This window comes from Camelus ferus, chromosome 11, assembly GCF_009834535.1.
Source record: "Camelus ferus isolate YT-003-E chromosome 11, BCGSAC_Cfer_1.0, whole genome shotgun sequence".
In the NCBI taxonomy this organism is placed as follows: Eukaryota; Metazoa; Chordata; class Mammalia; order Artiodactyla; family Camelidae; genus Camelus; species Camelus ferus.
The window spans coordinates 58873732-58892929 of NC_045706.1; the positions used below are offsets into that span (position 1 = coordinate 58873732).

General features: G+C 50.9%; 1 protein-coding gene across 3 annotated transcripts in view; it reads right to left on the reverse strand.

The window, feature by feature from the left end:
* GRID1 (glutamate ionotropic receptor delta type subunit 1) overlaps positions 1–19198 on the reverse strand; it is a 611661-nt gene that overhangs the window by 185268 nt on the left and 407195 nt on the right. For all 3 annotated transcript variants that reach the window (XM_032491610.1, XM_032491611.1, XM_032491612.1), the window contains exons 6-7: positions 8207–8368; positions 6605–6724 (exon numbers count right to left, since the gene is read on the reverse strand). In XM_032491610.1, the coding sequence (XP_032347501.1) occupies positions 6605–6724; positions 8207–8368 (282 nt within the window). The remainder of the gene's footprint in view (positions 1–6604; positions 6725–8206; positions 8369–19198) is intronic.

The following is a 19198-nucleotide window of genomic DNA, read 5'->3' on the forward strand; positions in this document are numbered from 1 at the left end:
GATTATATTTTTAAATGTACGATCTCCTAAAAAATGCAAATTGAGTAGCATTATTTTTTCATATTCCTACCAAACAAGCAAACATGTTTACCACATCACTCAATTTTTGAGCATAGGCTATAACAAAGACTTTCATAAACTACTGATGGATGTAAAGATTATTAAGTCTTTCTATAATCAACTTGAAAATATGTATCAAGTATATCAACAACCTAAAATTATTATGCTTGGTTTTGCAATTCCACTTACTGAAAAAAAAATTAAAGAAATATGGATGTAATAAAAGTATATGTTTTTGGATATTTGTAACAACACTATTGTATAATAATACGGTGAAAATGCTCTAAGATTCATCATATGGGAAGATGAAATTAATGATGGCTCCCTATAAGTTGAGTAATGTGTTTCCATTAAAAATCACAGTTGTAAAGAATAGTTAAAGAAGTGAGAAAATACTCACGAGATAGCATTAAATAGAGAAATCAGGATATAAAATTTATGTACAATAAATAGCAATTTGATAAATATACATATTACTATCTCCATCTCTATGTACAGAGTGATGAAAAAAAGAAAAAAATAATAAGAAGAAAAATGCACCAGAAATGCTAACAGTATTTCTTCGTTCAGGGATTATAGCTGACTTTTATATTCTTCTTTTCATTTATCCGTATTTTCTAAACATTCTACCCTAAATGAGCACGTATAGATGCTATCCTCAAAATGAAGTGATGTTACTTAAAATGAAATATTTAATCGTATTTTTTCCTTATCCCTTTACTCAGACGAAGCGGCAGTGTTTGTTTTGGTCCTCAGCTCTATCAAAAGCGGTTCTGCACAAGGGTTCGGAACGGTTGACATTTTACTTGGGAAATACGCTGCAAGAATGTTAATCTATGAAGAGACTGAAGTTTATTTCTCTTCTGTGGCTCACTGTGCACAGCCGGGAGTCTCTCTTAGAGCAGCTTAATAGAGACACTGCCCAATTCTCAAGCTGGAGCCTCCCAGCCCCTTCACCCCCGACTCCCCTTCCTCATCATTGAACCCACTGTGCAGCGCCCAGCACCGGCTGTGGGAGCCACCAGGTAAAGCATCCCACCTGGGCTCTAAGAGGCAGCCCTACTTCATTACCAGAGCTATCCTGTCCGCTGGTTACCTTTTCCACCTGGCCTCACTGCTTAGGACTCCTGAACCCTAAGAATGTGGACCATTTGTAACACAGTGTAGCAGACCTGGGCAAGAATGTTAATGATGTACTTCCGAGCCCAGGGATGGCTGGTCCTAGGGTGTGACAATCACTCCACGATGAGCAATTATTACTCTATGAATTATCACAAAGGCCCTCTCGGGGACATAACATCAAGAGAGGCATTTGATTCCTGTCCAAAGCCAGCTTTCATAAGGAATCAAAATTGACAGAGAAGACAGACGAAACGTCTTAAACTAGTACAGGAGAACAAAACCCTCCCATCTCCCTGGGTGACTGCTGGAACAGGGAGCTGAGCCACGGGCAGCAGTGGAACGTCCTGTCAGTGGGCTCCAGATGAATGGGAAGGAATCATGAGGCCCTGATGCTGGCTGGGGGCAGAGGCGGTGGGAGATGGGAGGATGGGGTGGAAAGTGGGCAGAGCGGAGTCGGGGAGTCCCAGAACTGTATCATCCTAAGTTCAGAAAGGATGTTCCAGGCCCTTTGCCACACATACCCCCACCCCCACCCCAGGAAACCTGCCTTCCAGCTCGAGCACAGCCACCTGCTTCCTGGTACCACCTAACTGAGCGTCTCCGGGCTCTGTGTCTCAAGAGCGATGCAGGAAACCCGAGAGATGCTGGGGGCCAGGGAGGCCATTCAGTTGAAGCTCAGGACCGCCGCCCCAATTCCCACCATTGCAACCACTGCATGTCTGCTGTCACAACGCTTGACTATATTTGGGTTGTAGTCAGATACTGCTACAGCAGATTTTCTAGGACTAGAGAAAAGCTGAAAAACCACTGGGCTAAATTCTTTCTTAGTCCCTTGGTCCTAAGTCAATTTTCTGGAAAGGAGCAGAAAATAGCCCCTTTCTCTCTCTCGTCACACCAGGCTGTCCTTTGTCCCAGAATGTCAGCACATAAAGCAAACCCACAGGCTTTCCAGATTCTTCCCGCCCACTTCCCCACCCTCCTGCCCAAGAAGACAGGCTAACCTCCACTGAGCTAAGTGAATTAGGTGGATGGTGCCTGTGGGAAATGAGGTTCAAAGGGCCTTCAGGCAGTTGGCAAGTTTCCCAGATTTTCACTGTCCCAGCGACCCGTGTTACTGGTGAGGAATGAGTCCCCCACAATGGAATCTTTAGGACAGAGAAGGGCAGACATCCTCAGCAATCGTGTCATGGGAAAATGTTTCTGCTGGGCTGTAACCGATGTTACACTCCAGGCAAATCATGCTTATAGAGAAGAAAACAACCATGTTTCCCTTCTTCTCCATCAAAACCGTCCCGAAAACAACATCTCCATGACTGGGACATTGTGCTGTACACCAGAAATTGACACATTGTAATTGACTGTACTTCAATAGAAAAAAAAACTGAGCCGCCAGCTCCCTCTCAGCCCTTCATCTCAATGAGGAGTGGATGTCTGCTCCCAGGCATGGGAAGGGACTGGGCATTGTACAGCATGCTCAGCACTCCTCCTGTCTCTGGCCCCAGGCTTGGGCACACGGGTGTGGGGAGGAGCTGTAGTCCAGGGCACCTCCGGGCAGGAAGCCAGGCTCCAAGTCTGCCTGTGCCTCTCTGCTCTTGTGAGATCTGGGGTGGAGAAGGTGGACAGCCCCAGCTGCTGAAGCGGATGGTCCAGGCCACACGGGAGAGTCCTCACTGCCAAGTGCTGCATCGGGGTCATTACATTGACTGACCCTTCTATTCAACCAGGAGGCTCCAATCATCTGCACCTTCCATCTGAGAAAATGGAAGTTCAAAACAGGGAAGTGGCTGCAAAATCTCAGGAGAGGCAGAGCCAAGAGTGACACAAAGGCCCCCAAGTCAGGGAGACAACGTACGTATGATGGGTCTCGGTCCACGGTAGGAACCTTTCCTGCAGGCAGTCTCTAACAATCCCATCAAAGCTCCTGTCCTGCGCTGAGGACATCTGCATGGAAAAACCCATGAACGCTCCTTTGAAGATTTCTGTCCAGAGAGAAAGCCAAGTAGAAATGCGTAGGGCTCCGGATAGGAACCAGCACCGTCCCCCAGGACAAATGCCAGGCCAAGTCCTGTGGGAGCTGGACGTGACTTTCCAACAAAGCCTGCCCCTGGCGGGGTTGTTGGGGAATTACCCATGCCAGACACCTCCAAGCAGAACACAAAGATGATAAATCTGAACCGTTTGCCTGGAGTTACACAGCAAGCGGGTGACAGAGACCTTTGATTTCACCATCCCGCCCTCCCTCAACAAGAACGTACTTCCTGGATGAGATAATTTAATTAGTATTTGTCCAGCACCCTGCAGTGAAAGGCGATCACCCACTCCTTCCATCCTCTGAAGGGGCTGAGTAATCCACAGCCTCTTGATGCCACTTAATCTAAAACGTCTGGGTGACTCACCCTCTCCGAGATTTCCCTCCAAGGTACTTACTTTAAGAAAACATCCATTGGCTCCATAATTTAAACGATTCCTCTTGATTTAAACCTTAAAGAAACGGCTTGGTTTTTGCCTTTGTGTCTGTGTTGATATGTTTTACTATAGTTGTTTATATACTTACTGTATATAAACACACACATATACATATATTACATAATAAACTAGGATATATTGCATGCATGTATATTACAATATGTATCATCTTTGCAGGAAACCCCTGACCCTGCTCCACCACGACAGCACCCTGCAATCAGCCCAGTCGGCTCCTCTAACCACACTGACCTGGGTGTGGCCACAGAGAGATGCAACTGAGGGGGCCTCTTCAGAGTTGCCCCAGCCTCCTAAGGATGACTGATCTTTGCGCTGCCTTTGTGTGCCTCCGAACCCTAACCCTCCCGTCCCATCTGCTGCCCACCCTCAACTTTATTTTCAGGCTGCCCCAATTTCCCAGCCCTACCCCTCCCAGCCCCATCTTTCACCAGGAACCACAGCTCAGCCCTGCCTTCGAATGCTGTCCTAGACCAGTGTCCCTCTGTCCCAGTCCCCTCTTCTTTCTTCATCCTGAAACCTCCCAGGCCTTGCTTTCACACACCCTGGGCCTGAATAGCAAACATTTGCTATGGTAAATCCCATTCCCCGCTTTCCAGAAAACTTCTCCTTAACAGAGATAAGCGCGGGCGGACAGATAACAACTGGGATATGCAGTTATTAAGGGCAGATTTTAAAATGACAAAAGAATACGTTTTAAAATAAAGCCCACTTGAAAATCAGCTTCCCTTCCAACTCAATCACATTCAGGCCTCCTGCTCAGCAGCTCCCAAGACCGAGAGATGCCAGCTCCCACTGGCTTCTGGGTATTGGAGGAGGGTTGCCATGGCAACGTGGAAGGCCCAGACACCTGAAACTGAAATGGGAAGTGGAGGACACAGTACCTCCTCCTCTCTCGGGCACTTGGAGTGGCCAACGTGACCCCAGTCAGCTGCCTAAGACGAGGCGGGGACCCCTATGGCCAACACTCCCATCGACTGGGGGGACTTTGGGGTTAGAGCTGAGCTAAAAGACAGGGGGTGCGGGTAGCACAGGAGCCAGCAGAGGGGCGCTGGGTCTTCTCTAAGCTCAGAGGAATGCTGGGGATGAAGGCAGGTACTGTGGCAGATACGAACGGTCACTCTGGCAGGTAGCTCCCTTCACACAAGAGCGACTGAAAGGGCTCCCTGGGCCTGGTTTTCCCTTACCAGGTAGGAGTCCCAGCACAAGCCAGTTTCTACTGTGGTCGTGAATGACCTAGACCAACGCTGACCAGCCATCCCCAGGCTCCCACCTGCCAAGGTGCACGGCTTTGGGCATCCCTCCCAGACATCACAGGTCATCCCCGACACCTTGACATCGCACGCCCCACCCTGGCTTTCCAGGGTTTCACACCATAGTCACCAACCCCTTTCATGATGCCACAAACAGTCCTCTGAGCTCCCAAATGTCATCAAACCACGGGTGTCACCGTTGTGTCGCAAAGAATGACTTCACTTATTATTTATGTGACTGTACCTTCGGTCACAGGACGAGTTGAAGGACCCCCAGCCCCACATCACACACGGATCCCCCTCCATCCCAGCCGCTCCCGAGGGAGCCAGTTCTCCTCCCAACGTTCTAGCTGATGACTGCTCCCTCCGTGCTTTCCGGCTCTCCCACCCTCCACGACTTCATCCGTGCATCCCTCTACCTTGGTCCTCAAGGAGCACAGCCAGGGAAACCCTTCACCCAGATTCAGTACTCAGACATCGTGTAACCTCTTCCTGCCCCTCTGCTGCCCCCCGCCCATGCTGGAGGCCAGGCTAGAGGGCTCTCTGTCAAAGGTTTATCCTATGTGCTGAGAGGTCACTATGCCCTTGTCTCCAGGCACTGTCATCAGTAGAGATGTCCTCCTCTCAAGTGTATAGAAATGTGCGTGTGTGTGTGTGTGCGCGCATGAGACAGACAGATAGAGATTGCAGGAGTCTCTGACTTGAGTCTATGCCAATCAGTTAATGCTTTAGCATCTTCCTGGTTAGATGGCCCTTTACATCATGAGCGTTCCCATCTCTGGCTCCAACAAGCATGTGGTCCTCCTGTGCGGGCCATTTCTGGGCATACATATGAGCCAGCTGGGCTGGCCAGGCCCTGGGCAGCCACATACCACCCTTACCTGCGCCCTGACCATTGGCTCCACACTGGCTCATAAAGACCGCACCTGAGGCCCCTTGCTGGCCGATTGCTCCATCCCCTTGCTGGCCACACTGACCTCTTGGTCTTAACACCTATTAGACTCCTGACTTCACAGCCTCCCCTTAACTTTGGGGGTTCCAACTCTGGGTAAGGGCCACCCCACCAGTCCTCAATCCTGAAAACCCCCCACACGAGAGGAGAGGAGGAGACCAGGTATCACTAGAAAAAGCCCCTAGGCCTTCTGCTTGCATCAGCACCAAATACAACAAGCCAAACCCCGCCCTAAACTGTGCGGCTCCCCGTCTCTTATTTCTGCCTCCAGCGGGCTCCAGCACTCCTGTTTCTTACCCTCCGCGTGGCTCATTTTCTGCTAATGGCTTTGCCTCACTCTTGGGTCTGGGGAACCTTCTCTGGCCACAACCTCTGTCTCTTGCCTCAGTGACAGTCACATCTGTCCACACAGTTGGGCCGATCTCAGCCACTCTAGGAAAACCCATCGCCCCTTCCGGCCTCACCCAGGACCACAAAGTTGGTCCTTCAGGCCCACACAGCAGGACCCACTGGTGCCAGGGGCCCCTGCTGTACTCAGAGACGGTATTAATGGCATTTTATGTCTGAAAGCTCTCTCACCCTCCTCCCTAACACGCCCCATAAACACCAGCATCAAAGCAGCATCTGAAGAGAGAGAGCCAGGGAGGGGAGTCCTGGGCTGGTGAAACACCTGCTCACAACAAAAGCCTGATACACAGCAGCAGGAAGAGGGGGAGATGGGAGCCCCAAGGCTTACCTTCCGCATGTCTTTGCCAAAGGTCTCACTATAGGTCGTGCCCAGGATTTCAAACTGCACGTAGGGGTTCGAGCTGTCCTCCCGAAACTCCATCACCCCTGTGAGGCCAGTGATGTGGCCCTGAAGGAGAGAAGGGAAAACCATGGGAGGGCAGGGCAAAGATGGATAGGTAGGAGGTGGAATCCCAAAGGCAGTTCTAAGGGCTCGAAGCAGGACTGACACTTCCCAGGCCATTGCTCACAGAGGAAGTTCTGACGGCTGACACTTGCCATTCATGCATTTGACATGATCAGAGCATCTGCTCTGTGCACACGCTGTGCCAGCCCTGAGATGAAAGAGAGGCGGCTTTTGCCCCCACCCTCCTGGAGCTTACAGTCTTCCACTGCAACCTGCTCCAGGGGCTCATCTTAGCGTAAGCCAAGAGGGGAGACCACAGTCAGCGAGAGCCATCTCAGACACGTGGCCGGAAGTGGCAGGGCAGCAAGCGTGAGCCCTGGAGACCAAAACCCTGGCTTTGCCATCTTGGGCAAGTCATCTCCCACCTCCTAGCTTCAGCCTGGAGTTAATTAGACCCACATCACGGATCCTGCAAGGACTGAAGGAGAGAATGCGTACAGGGCGTGGTGTCGGGCACAGACTGGATGTGGGCGCAGGTCCGGCCCCGCACCTCTCTCTCCGTGGGCTCTGCAGGAGCAGGTGGCAGAGGGGCTGAGGGAGCCTGGGCTGAGCCCTCCACTTTCTTGGAGCCTATAGTCGGGGGTCTCATCCAGCCTTGATCTCCCATAGACTGTGAGCGGGCAGAGTCCCAGAGGCCGAGCCGGCCCAAGAGGGGCCCTTGCTCAGGCTTGGGCTGCAGCGGATTCAAAGCAACACCAGAATGTGTCCACTGCTACTGAAACCATGCAGAATTTATTGTACCTATGACTCCTGGCTCGATAGATTTCCCTAAATGTCCTTCTGAAGCCGCTCAAAGCCAATTCACTCTAACAAGTCTTCTGTGGATTATTCAGTTCACCTCAAATCAGCTTTCTGGTAGATTGAGTGCCACACCTAAGCATATAGGACATATACGTGTCCTGCGGGCTGAGGTGGGACACTCAGTTCACCAAATTGCAGGGATTCCCATGCAGACACAGGGATGCACGTGCTAGTACCTGCACACACCCACACACCCACACACCCACACACCCACACACACACACACACAAGCTGAGGTCTTGCTGAGCAGCACGTGCACCGCCAACTGAGACAAGCTCTCCTGGGGACAGTAGCAAGCTGCACAGAGTGGGGTGTGGCCGGCAGCCATGAGCTAGCCAGTTGCCTGAAGTTTTTTACTTACTTGTGACCTCGGGGAAGTTATATACCCTCTCTTAAGTCCAATATCTTTATATAAAATGGAGCTAATAATGCTAATACGCATCTAGGAGTCCCAGCGCCCCAGCCCTCCAGTGCTGGGACAGGAAGAGTGGCAAGGGGAGAGGCCTGGGAGGGGCCTGGCTGGGCATCCACAGGAAGAGCGCAGCCTCCCGGAGGGGGCAGAGGGCGGGGTGCGAGGAGGGGTCTGTCTTTGGCCTCAGCCTGGAGGGTGCCCCTCGCACTCACCTTTTTGATGGTGTCCAGCATGGACCTCCCTCCATTCCACGGCTTGGTGGACTTGCGGATGCAGTTGAGGCTGGCCATGCTGTGCCACTTCCGGTCCTCCAGCTTCCTGTGGAAGGCGTTGGCCAGCATCAGAACGCTGTCGTACAGGTAGAGGTTGGAGATCTGCAAAGACAAAGGCGGTGAAACCCTTCCCACTGGTGCATTTCCAGGGATGGGGAGAGACTGTAAGAGGGTTGGACTGACCCAGGATGCCAACCCTGGGAAGCAGGGCCCAATATCTGGGCCACGATCCTCTGGCCTCCCTGGCAGTTACTCAAGCACCCAGCCAGGTGACGGTGTCCTGAGCAGAATCAGACCTGGCCCTGCTTCAGGAACTAGAGTGGGAGATGGGTCCATCTGCCAGCAGGACCAGAGTGATCAGCATCATGACTGAGACTTGCACACAGCTCTACACCAGGCTGGAGGGGCCATCCTACTCAGGTAACAAGGGATGGAGGGAAGGATGGGCAAAGCTTGGTCCAGAAGGATCAGGATAAAGGGTAAGGGGCATTACAGGAAAGGTACCACATTTGTAAGGATGTGAAGGTGCAGAGAAGCTGGGCCCAGCAGGGCACGTTCCACCAGCATGTCCTGCAGAGGACAAGGTGGTAAAGGTTTCAGGCTTTGTGGGCCTTGCGTTTTCTTCTGCAACTGCTCAGTCACACGGTTACAGCAGGAAAGCAGCCGCAAACAATACAGAAACAGAGGCTGTGCCAATAAAACTTTATTCAGAAAACAGGCAGTGGGCTGGATTCAGCTCGGGGGCCACAGCTGGCTGACCCCTGGGTTAGAGGGACTGGAAGCAGTTCACGATGTCTGCTTCAAGAGGTCCAGCAGGGGGGAAGCAGGACTAAGAGACAGGCAGGGTTCAAGGATGGAGACCCGCCGAGCCTCATGGGCCATGTCAAAGAGCGACAACGTAGGTGGCTTGAGGGTCTGTGCCTGAAATCAGATCTGTGCCCTAGAAAGACCACCCTGGTCCCTGAACGGGCCTAGGGCAGATGGCGGCCTGAGAGACACTGGCAGACACAGAGCCTGCTCGACAGTGACATCTCTGCTGGCGAGGGGGGCACGTTTGGAATTTGCAACGGTGAGCGTCTGAGAACTACTTCTCTGCTTAGCTGTCCCCAGTAGAGACGGATCCTAGCGGAGACACAGCCCCGTCCACGCTCTCGAGAGCACGGGGTGAGGGAGCAGTCGTAATAGCTGTGGGAAGAGCGGGGAGACCCAGAGGTCGGGCAGGTCTGCGCCACCCTCCAGACCCTGATCAAGACCCTAATTTGCATGCGTTTGCACACCAGCGCTGACAAGAGCCCTCTGCAGGGAGGAAGGCAGCCCTGCTCTCAGTTGTGGCCACACCACCCTGTCCTCCAAGGGGTTGTAATGGAGCAAAGGGAGAAAACAGAGGTGAAGGGGAGGCGACAAAGTAACATCCACCCTCGGTCAGGTTTGTGACCCTGCATGGCTAACTGTTGCCCGAACAACCATCAGCCAAAGTGGGTCAAGGGGACGATTGTCTGCACACCTAAGCAGCAAGATGTCTGCTAAAAATATTCCAGGAAAACGAAACCATTGTATATAAATAGGAGAATATGTTGGCCTCATAGGACTCCCGAGAAGATCACATAAGCTCCTTGGGCTGCAGGAGGAACTCCGGCCACCTCCCAGCCTGACCCCCCACCACTCCTCAGCGGCCCCTCCCGCTCCAACACCTCTGAGCCTTGTTCTCAGCCTGCAGTCTCCTGCCTCACACATCTTAGACAGAAGCCCAGACAAGAACCTGGGTGCTGGGAACTGTCCTCTGCAGCTGAGATCATAGAGGGGCCAAGGGAGCTGGTATAGGACGTCATAAATATCTACTGCCTGTTCCCCAACTCATGCTACCTTCATGGGTCATCTCTGCCCTGACACGTCCAAGCCGAGCTGGCCTCTTCTGCCATGGATGTCCCCTGTGCCTGACCATCCCTGCAGAGCCCTGTCCTATCCGCCCTCAACCTGTGTCCTTGCAGGGAGGCCTGCCCCTAAGGCCTGCGTGCTTGACGCCTCTCCATTATGTAGGTGGAGGAAGTAGGGTGGACAGGGACTGTCTCAGAGGTGTCAGGAGTGTGCCTGGCCTGACTGACCACCGCTGATTTAACCAAGGGCCTCCGGCCAAAGGGAAGCAGGCATGTCAGTGCCTGGCGACCTTTTCAAGGGCCCTGCACGACCAGGTGCTTACCTGACAGCAGAGAGAAGTCATTGGCACCACCAGGAATCCACTCCCTGTCCTGCATGACAGAACTCTGTCTTCCACACTTTGAGCCCCAGCGGGGAGCATTTCCTTGATGAGAAAGACTAACCCACTCCCTGCTCCTATCAGGAGCCAGCTCTCAGGAGCTCTCACCCCTGAAAAACTGTTTCTGACCTGTCTACCTCCTCTCTGGAATACAAACCACTAAGGGAGATATTATAAGAGGATATAAGGCACTTAGAGTTGGCTTGGTTTTCTTTTTCTTTTTTTTTTTCCCAAAAGGATAACTCAAAGCTGAGAGTCTTTGATGATGTGAGGATTTCTCTTCTCAAGACATTCATCTCCCAGCCATCCACTCCCTGCTGATGCTATTCAACCAGCTGAGACCCTCTGACCCACACCCCCACCTACACACACACACACACACACACACACACACACACACACACACACACGGGCAACACAACCCCTGCATGGCCCAGACTAGCACCTGGTGGAATTTCCCTTTTTCCCCTCCAGTATTTCTATTCACAATAAATTAAGGTACTTAATTACATAAGTGATTCATACAATACAAATATGGATGCAGAAAGGCCTGTCATGAAGAGGAAAAAAAACAGGATGTGACTCAGAAAGGCCAAAGGAAGAAGAGGCTTGAGCAATGCTCTTTTCTAGGATATTTCCATATATTTTCACTGTCTCTAGAACCCAGCACCAAACGAAGCACACATGCTTAATGCATGGTGGATGGATGGATGCATGGTGGAAGGAATGAAAGGTGGGTGGATGGGTGGATGGGTGGATGGATGAGTTTGGAAGGGTGGGTATGTGAATGGGTGGGGAAGATGGGTAGATGGACGGATGAACGGGTCTCCTGCTAAGAAGGTACATACTGATCTTGGTTCACAAAAAGAGAAAATATAGGAAACAGCAGGAAAAAGACTTTTCTGTCTCCAACTTTGACTTGAGACGGTACTGCCTTTGTTCAAACAAAAATTTCTTCTCATGTATCGCTTGTTCAGAATGTCTCCCTGATCCTCACTTGGAGCTGTTTCCACCTTCTCCACTCACTCCCGCCCCTTCTCCTGTCAGGCGCTCTCTCACTGCTTCTCCCTGCCTTGGGCAAGAGCTAACACTCCAGTATCGATCTGTGGCTTCACTGTCTGCTACCAGCCTCAGCATCCCCTCTTAGGTGACATGCTAGGTTCACTGGTGGGTGTACAAAGGGAGGGGTACTAGCCTCACCGTCTGGTTGTCCAGAGGAGGGACTTTTAAGGAAAAAGATTGAGAGTGTATAGTGGGAAGGCAGCCTCTGCTCAGGGCTCCCTCCAGGTCCCGAGAAACACAAGAGAAGCCATTCCTCATGGTAGATGGGTGGAGACCAGTGTCCCAGTGTCCCGGCTTGGTCATGCCAGGCCCCTGAGCCAAGAGGGGAGGTCTAGAAGGACAGAGGCTCCCAGATGTGTGGACCCTCACTCATTGCTGGTCTCAAGGGGTGAAAAGTCCAAATTGGAGCTGCAGGGTCAGAGAAGGGGGCCCAGCCTGAAGGAGTGTCCTTGCCTCCCTTTCTCACATCTCAAATAAGGCCCAGCCCCAAGCTCATTAGCAAAAGACAGAAAAGCAGAGCGGATACTGTCCCTTCATCCCTCTGCCAGTGGGAAAGGGGGCTCTGGCTGGCCTAGGATCACCACAGCACGAAAGTGACAGCAAACTGAGAAAAGCATTTCAGGTGAGCGTAGACTTGAGAAGCAAAAGAGAGACCAAATGCTGAGGCTAAGGCCACGGCAGAGGAAAGATCCAGATGCACAACGAAAGACCTGGGACCAGGTCAGAGACGCCGGACAGAACACAGTCAGAACACAGGAGCCAGGGCTGGGAGAGGGGCCTGAGGCTTCCCTGCAAGCCTGTGGCCTCCATTCGAAGAAAACAGTGTGGAGATCCCTTAAGAAACTAAAAACAGAGTTACCGTATGATCCAGCAACCCCACTCCTGGGCATATATCCAGAGAAAACTCTAATTCAAAAAGATACATGCACCCCAGTGTTCATAGCAGCACTATTCACAATAGCCAAGACATGGAAGCAACCTAAGTGTCCATCAACTGATGACTGGATAAAGAAGATGTGGTATATTTATACAATGGAGTACTACTCATTGGTAAGAAGGAATGTGATAATGCCATTTGCAGCAACACAGACGGACCTAGAGATGATCATACTAAGTGAAGACAGTCAGACAGAAAAAGACAAATACCATATAACACTTATCTGTGGAATCTAAAAAATGATACAAAGGAACTTATTTACAAAACAGAAACAGATTCACAGACATAGAAAACAAATTTATGGTTGCCAAAGGGGAAAGGGTGGGGGCAGGGATGGATTAGGAGCTTGGGATTAGCAGATGCACACTACTACATATAAAATAGGTAAACAACAAGGTCCCACTGTAGAGCCCAGGGAGCTAAACGCAATAGCTTATAGTAACTTATAGTGAAAAAGAATATGAAAAAGAATATTTATATAACTGAATCACTATGCTGCACACCAGAAACAAACACAACATTGTAAATCAACTGTATTTCAATAAAAAAAAATTAAATTTAAAAAAAAAAACAAAAAGCGAAGTCGAGACACATCTGGAAGGGGCCTGACTGGTCCAGTCAGCTGCCCTGGAGATGCACGCCAGGGTCTTCTTTTGCTGTCATAGAGTGTAATTCTTTCTCTATCACACGTGCAGCTTAGCCGGTGGCCTGGGAGGATGAGCTTTGGATTCATCACAGCCCGGGCCAGCCTTGCTCACTGCAAACCCCCAGCGTGGACAGCAGCATGCGGATGCAGCACGCGCTTGATAAATGCTTATTGTTTGGGCAAACTGAAGCTCCTCTTGCACTCACTTGCGGAGTGACGTTGAACAACTCATTTAAAGCTCTAGCCTCATCTTGATGACAATAAAATAGAACATGATCAGTGGTCCTGGAGCGGGGCAGTGGGGCAGCCCTGATTTACCCATCCTATGAAATGCAGATACCATACCTCTGGTGTGCTAAATAGCATCCTAAACTCTTGGTGTGCATTTTTGTTTTTGGAGGGACAGAGGCAAGGGAATGGAAGGGGAAGCAAGGACCCAGGCAGGCTCCTGACTTCAGCGAGGGGGAGCTGCGAACTCGTCCAGGGGTGTCTCAGTGACTGGGGCCCAGTACAGGTCTGGCGCACAGAAGCATGGGGACTGTTTTGAAAACGAATTTCTAAATGTAAACGCCACTCACCCTCTTCCCCAATGCCCCTCGTTCCAAAAGCTTTTCAAGGGCAGCCAAGGGTCATATCTGGCTTCTGCAGCTTCTGGGTCAAAAGACTGAGCAAGGATCAGCCCTGGGCAATACATCCTTAACGCTGCCTGAAATCTGCTCACCTGCGCGCACATCCCTGGCTTCCTCCTGGCCCAGCGGCAAAGTCACAACACCCACTGCCCCCTGGGACTGAGCCGGGCCTTTCAGGTCTGCATGTCCTGAGGCGTTGCAGGGTTGCCCTTTGAGGAAAAGGTCACTTCTTTGCTCCCGGGGTGTTCTATAAAAGGTGCTGATGACACAGGAAGGCCCAGAGTGGGGGCCCCTACAATACCCTGACCCAGGTTCCTGAAAGGGAGGGAGGCGGCCTGGCCCACTTCAAAGGCCTGCCATTTGCACTGCAGGGCTGGCTCAGCCACAGGAGCCTGGGGCACCACCATTTCTGCAGCGAGATCACCCAGGTGTGCAGGACAGAGGAGAAGGCTGTACCTGTGGGAGGTGCCAGCGCTCTGCCTGGACTTAGATGTTTCACCCCTGGGGAAGCTTCCTAACGTCCTTGGTACACGGTCACCTCCCACAGCCGCAGCCTGGCTCAGGAGCCCTTATTCTCCCCTGGGGAGACGGCAATCACTGGTTACCTGGTCTCCCAGCCCAGGCCCTCCACTTCCACCCTGCGCCACGTTATCTTTCTCAGGTGCACATTCTGCCCCGTCACATCTCCAAGGGCTGCACCATGGCCTCAGTGCCCTGGCAGCGGCCCGCCTCTCTGATTGATTTCCCAACACTTCTTGCCTCTCATTCCATTGCCTCAGACACACTAAATTCATCCCTTGCTCTTCTTGGCTTCTGGGCCTTTGCATATGCCAATCTCCCTAACCAGAACATGCTACTAAGTGGAGATTAAAATTCCCAATTTATTCAGAGTGTGTGAGAATTCAGAGAGAGAACATTTGTGAAATGTCTAACAGAGGGACCGGCACATCTTAAGTGCTTAAGGGGTATTTGTGGAATCAATGGATATTAAACGAATAGTTTTAAATCTGCTCTTAGAAGAAAATACCAGTGTAAAGAGATACCAAAGTGTTGGCAAAGAGGATGCCTCCTGGAATGGAGGGCAGAAGCCCCACTGGGAAAGGGAATAGGAACTCTGTATGAGACCATTCCACGTGGAACTGTCTGTCTGAAATCCGGGGTATGTGTTTCCAGGGGATGGGGGCACCCTGGCAAGGCTTGCATTTCCAAAGTCAATTCCTTATGCAAGAGGTGGGTCCTCAGAAGGGAAACGAGGAAGGTGAAGACATCTGTGGGAACCATAAGAGAGAATTCAGCCATGAGCTGTTGACTGGGGCTTCAGTTCTTGAGAAACCCAGATAGACATTCTTGGCTACTGGATAATTAAAGACCAATCACATGAAACCAACTGAGGACCAGGGATACAAAAATAGATTTTTTTTTTAAAGAGTTAATACCCAGAGTCTCCATTACATCAGTAACCATATTTTATTTAGGAATATACCTGGTGTCAGCAGGAGCAACAGCTACCAGGAAGACTGATAAATTGATCTTCATGAGCAAATGAGGAGAATTTACTTTGGAGTCAAGACCAGAGGGAGATAATAGAGGGTGGGTAGGGAAGGAAGCCAGCAAGACTTGAAGAGAAGAGGATAAGGCACTGGGTGGAGGCGTGGGGCAGTGGGGGAAGCGAACATTCCCCAGCAGGAGGGGACTGAGAAATCAGAGGTGGTGTGTGCAACCACGATGCAAAAGTCCCACCTGACCCCTCAACGCATGTGACACCTTCTCTGAGACTCGGATTTGTTGTCTTGTTGAAACCAGGAAAGGCATTGATTTCCCATCTGGGTTGGTACTGAGTGGAGCGGAGGCAGCCCCATTAGAAGCCCAGATGATCTGTTTACTTACTTACCAGGTCCCTAGAAGCAGAATTAGGGCCAGGAGTAATGAAAACAGAAGCCCGCCCCCACTGCCACCCCACGGGAAAATGCACTGAGCTCTTCAGGAGAGCCGTACGCACGCATCCAATCTGATCTGGACCTCAGCAGGCTGAGACCTGGGCCTGTCAGACTGGAAGGGAGAGGCCCTGGAGGGTGACAGCCCTGCAGGGCAGTTGGCTGTCTGCCCTCTCAGCACTCTGTGCGTGTTTTTCTGCAATAAATCTCAGAATTTAGGCAAGTCGTGCCATCCTTGCCTCCCTTATACTCCAGGGGACGGGGAATTGTTGTGCATCCACATTATCAAGGTACCAATCATCCTGGAAGGCAAAAGAAGATGAATGACAGGCCAGGGTCACAGCCACCCGGGCCAGCTGCATCCCGCCACCAGACCATTATCCGTCCAACACCAAAGCTGGAAATGTGGGAAATGTTTTCATTAAGACAGACTGCATTTCCTTCAGGCTTCTAAAGAGCCCCGTTTTCTCTTGCTTCCATCATTAATTAAGCAAAGTGGACTGTGCAGGGAGACCTCACAGAGGCGAACAGCAGGAACTGACCTCCGACCAGATCCTTAGACAGGCTCTGGTCATCTAGCAAAGTCAGACAAGCAGCCGGCAGAGGGTCCAGCTGGGAGGACAAGTTGATGCCCAGATGTCACAGCTTGAGGAATCCATCCCTGGGCAAGGCCTTTCTGTCAACCTGCTGCCAGCCCACCCATCCTGAGAGAGGGCACCATGGCCAGGCCAGACAAGGGAGCAGATGGTGGCAGAGGGCACAGGGCACGGGGATCTCTGCTCACATTGAATCTGAGCAGGAAGGGGGTATAGAGAGTGGGGAGGGGCATTTGCTGTACCCGAGGCTCTCTGGACTCCAAATGGCCACATGGCCACCTGTGGCCAGAACTATAACCAGCTGCACCCAAGGAGACCACCTGGGCAATGCTGTCTGACAAAGGCCTCCATGAGCACGCCCCCCGCCCCGGCTCTGGTTGCTACATGCTCCATTGGGGTCTTTAGGGTGAAGTAAATCAGTGAAAGCAAAACAAAGTTCAAGGTAGCTCTGGCGTGAGGAGTCTCAGTGTTGCTCCGGAGGAAAGGATTCTCCAGGCAGGTGGACAAAAACCTTGTAATCCAGGAAGAGTCCAGAAAGCTGTAAAGAAACAGGGATGCACAGTGGAAGGAGAGTTTTGAAATGCTTTAATAGGCTGAGCGGGGGAGGAGCGGTTTCACCTATCCAGCCATTCCACAATTTTCAAATGCACAAAAGAAGAGAGATTCCAACCCGAGGGAGCATTTTATACCACATTAGCCCCCACAGCTTAATTCAAGGATCAGGCTCCAGGGTGACCAGACAACACAGCTTCAATCATTTGCCTGTTCCCCTTCGGAAACACATTTGAATAGAAACGGGGTAACAATGTGACAGTGTGTCTGTTAGGTCCATCGTCGCACTCCAGTCGCCAGGCAATGCAGTTCTGAAGACCGAGGATGCTAGAGATGCTTCTCTGAGCAAGGCAGCCCATGGAATCTGAGCAGAGTCTCAGGTTTCTTAGGGGCTGGCTGTCACTTTTATTACTGGATGAGTCAGACAGGCCCTAAACTAACTTGTCCAGAAAACAAGAGGTGAAACATCCAAATAAGACACTGCTTTACGGGGAAAAATAAACAATAGCCAGCACGCTGGCAAACATGGTAGTTTGGGAGCTACTAGAAGCCACTTATTCAGGTATTCTTCTTCCAAAGGATGTTCTCTTTACTAAATAGGAACCAAATTGATTTGCTATCATAGTGTCTAGTTGGCTCTGGAGCACAGAAATCCCTGACCACAGGCCTAATAGCAGAAGATGGAGTTTCTGAGACCAGCTCAGAGCAGAAGTAGAGAGATGGATGCTCTTGTTAAAAAAAAAAAAAAAAAAAAAAAAATCCGTTTTGGATGGTCCTCACGAAAACTACTAACCCAGAATTATCATCCTAAGAGCAGCCGTCTGGGGGAGGAACTAAAGATGGACTTGAGAGCTCCATTTCCAAAAGGATTTTCATTAATTTCATCAAGACAAAGTTAATAATCCATGACATCAATATTGTGGGTTTTTTTCTTCCTTCAGTTGGTTGTGCTAAACATGTTAGCATCTTCTCGATAAATCTCACAGCTAGAGGCTAGTAGAAATTAGTTTGCCTTCTACACTGTCATTAAGAAAGAAAGAAGTGGTAACAGCTACTGAGGAAACTCGAAGGGAATGGCTTGTAAATGAGATGAATCTACAAGAGGCCGAAATGGTTGTTGGGTAGGATGAGTGAATAAATCCACATTTCCCTCTCGTGACGCCCCGCACGAGAAAGTGGATGCAACACATGGAGATAGATTCCTTCAATAAAGTATTTTATTTATAGATACATAAAGAGGCTTCTAGAGACAGTTTAACTTATGTGAAGACCTGCATTCTTAATGGATCCACCCCAGTGATCTTTATCCAGAGTCTTCAAAGAGCAGAGTCTCGTGTGAAGGGCTAAGTGGGGTCGCAAAGACACGGCCTCTCCTCTCCTGCACAAGGCAGCGCTGACTGAGTGCCCGCGAGACTGATGCGGACAGTGAGCGGCGTGCGGCGCCTGTGATCAGGGGCTGGACCGAGGGGATGTGCTCTCCCACCCACTGGGATGCTGTCAAAGAGCGTGCTCAGGAGGACAGGCGGACTGCATCACACACACGCAAAATGAGGCTGCACTCAGCCTTTCCATGGACACGCTCAGCGCACCTGGCCGCCTCCTCCAGAAAGCCTTGGAATGCTCAGCCTTGTTCACAATGCTTTCTAGATGTTCTCGCCTTTAAGTTCCAGTGTGACTCTGAGGGGTAGGTCGTATTCTAATCGTCGGTGTACAGACGAGGAAGCCGAGGCGCAGAATGACGAGTAAACACAATAAGCAGTCACTAGAGTTACTGGGATTTGAACCAAAGCAAGCTGGCTCCTGGGCTGTTGCTGCTGCTGCTTCCGCTATGACTGCTATTGCTACCACGACTACTGCTGCTGCTGCTGCTGCTGCTACAAGATCTTGATGACATTGCTCTTAAATCTTGCCCTTTATATGGTGCCTGGGTCTCAGCAGGAACAGAGAGAGGCAGAGTGGCCAAGCTTCTAGGTCTGATATCGCTTTGACCATGTTTGGTGATGACAGCCACCCACCTCCGAGCCATGGCTTTGCTTAGCCTCCTGAGGGGGGCGTGCCATTTTACAAAGCCCCCTACTGCATTTCTCACCACCACCATCCGTCTCCTTTTCTCTCTTGTCCTCCAGGACAAATTCTAGATGCTCCGCGTCTAATTGTCTGATGTGCAACCAAAGAGTTCACCTGAGCCTTTGGTCCACGGCAAAATGACTAAACCAGACCTAGACAAGAAATGCTTTCCCCTCTCCCTCGGCTTCCCCAGGGCAGCAAGTGTTGGTGCAACAGGTCACAGCCCTCCTTTCTGTTGGAGCAGAAGGAGTGCGG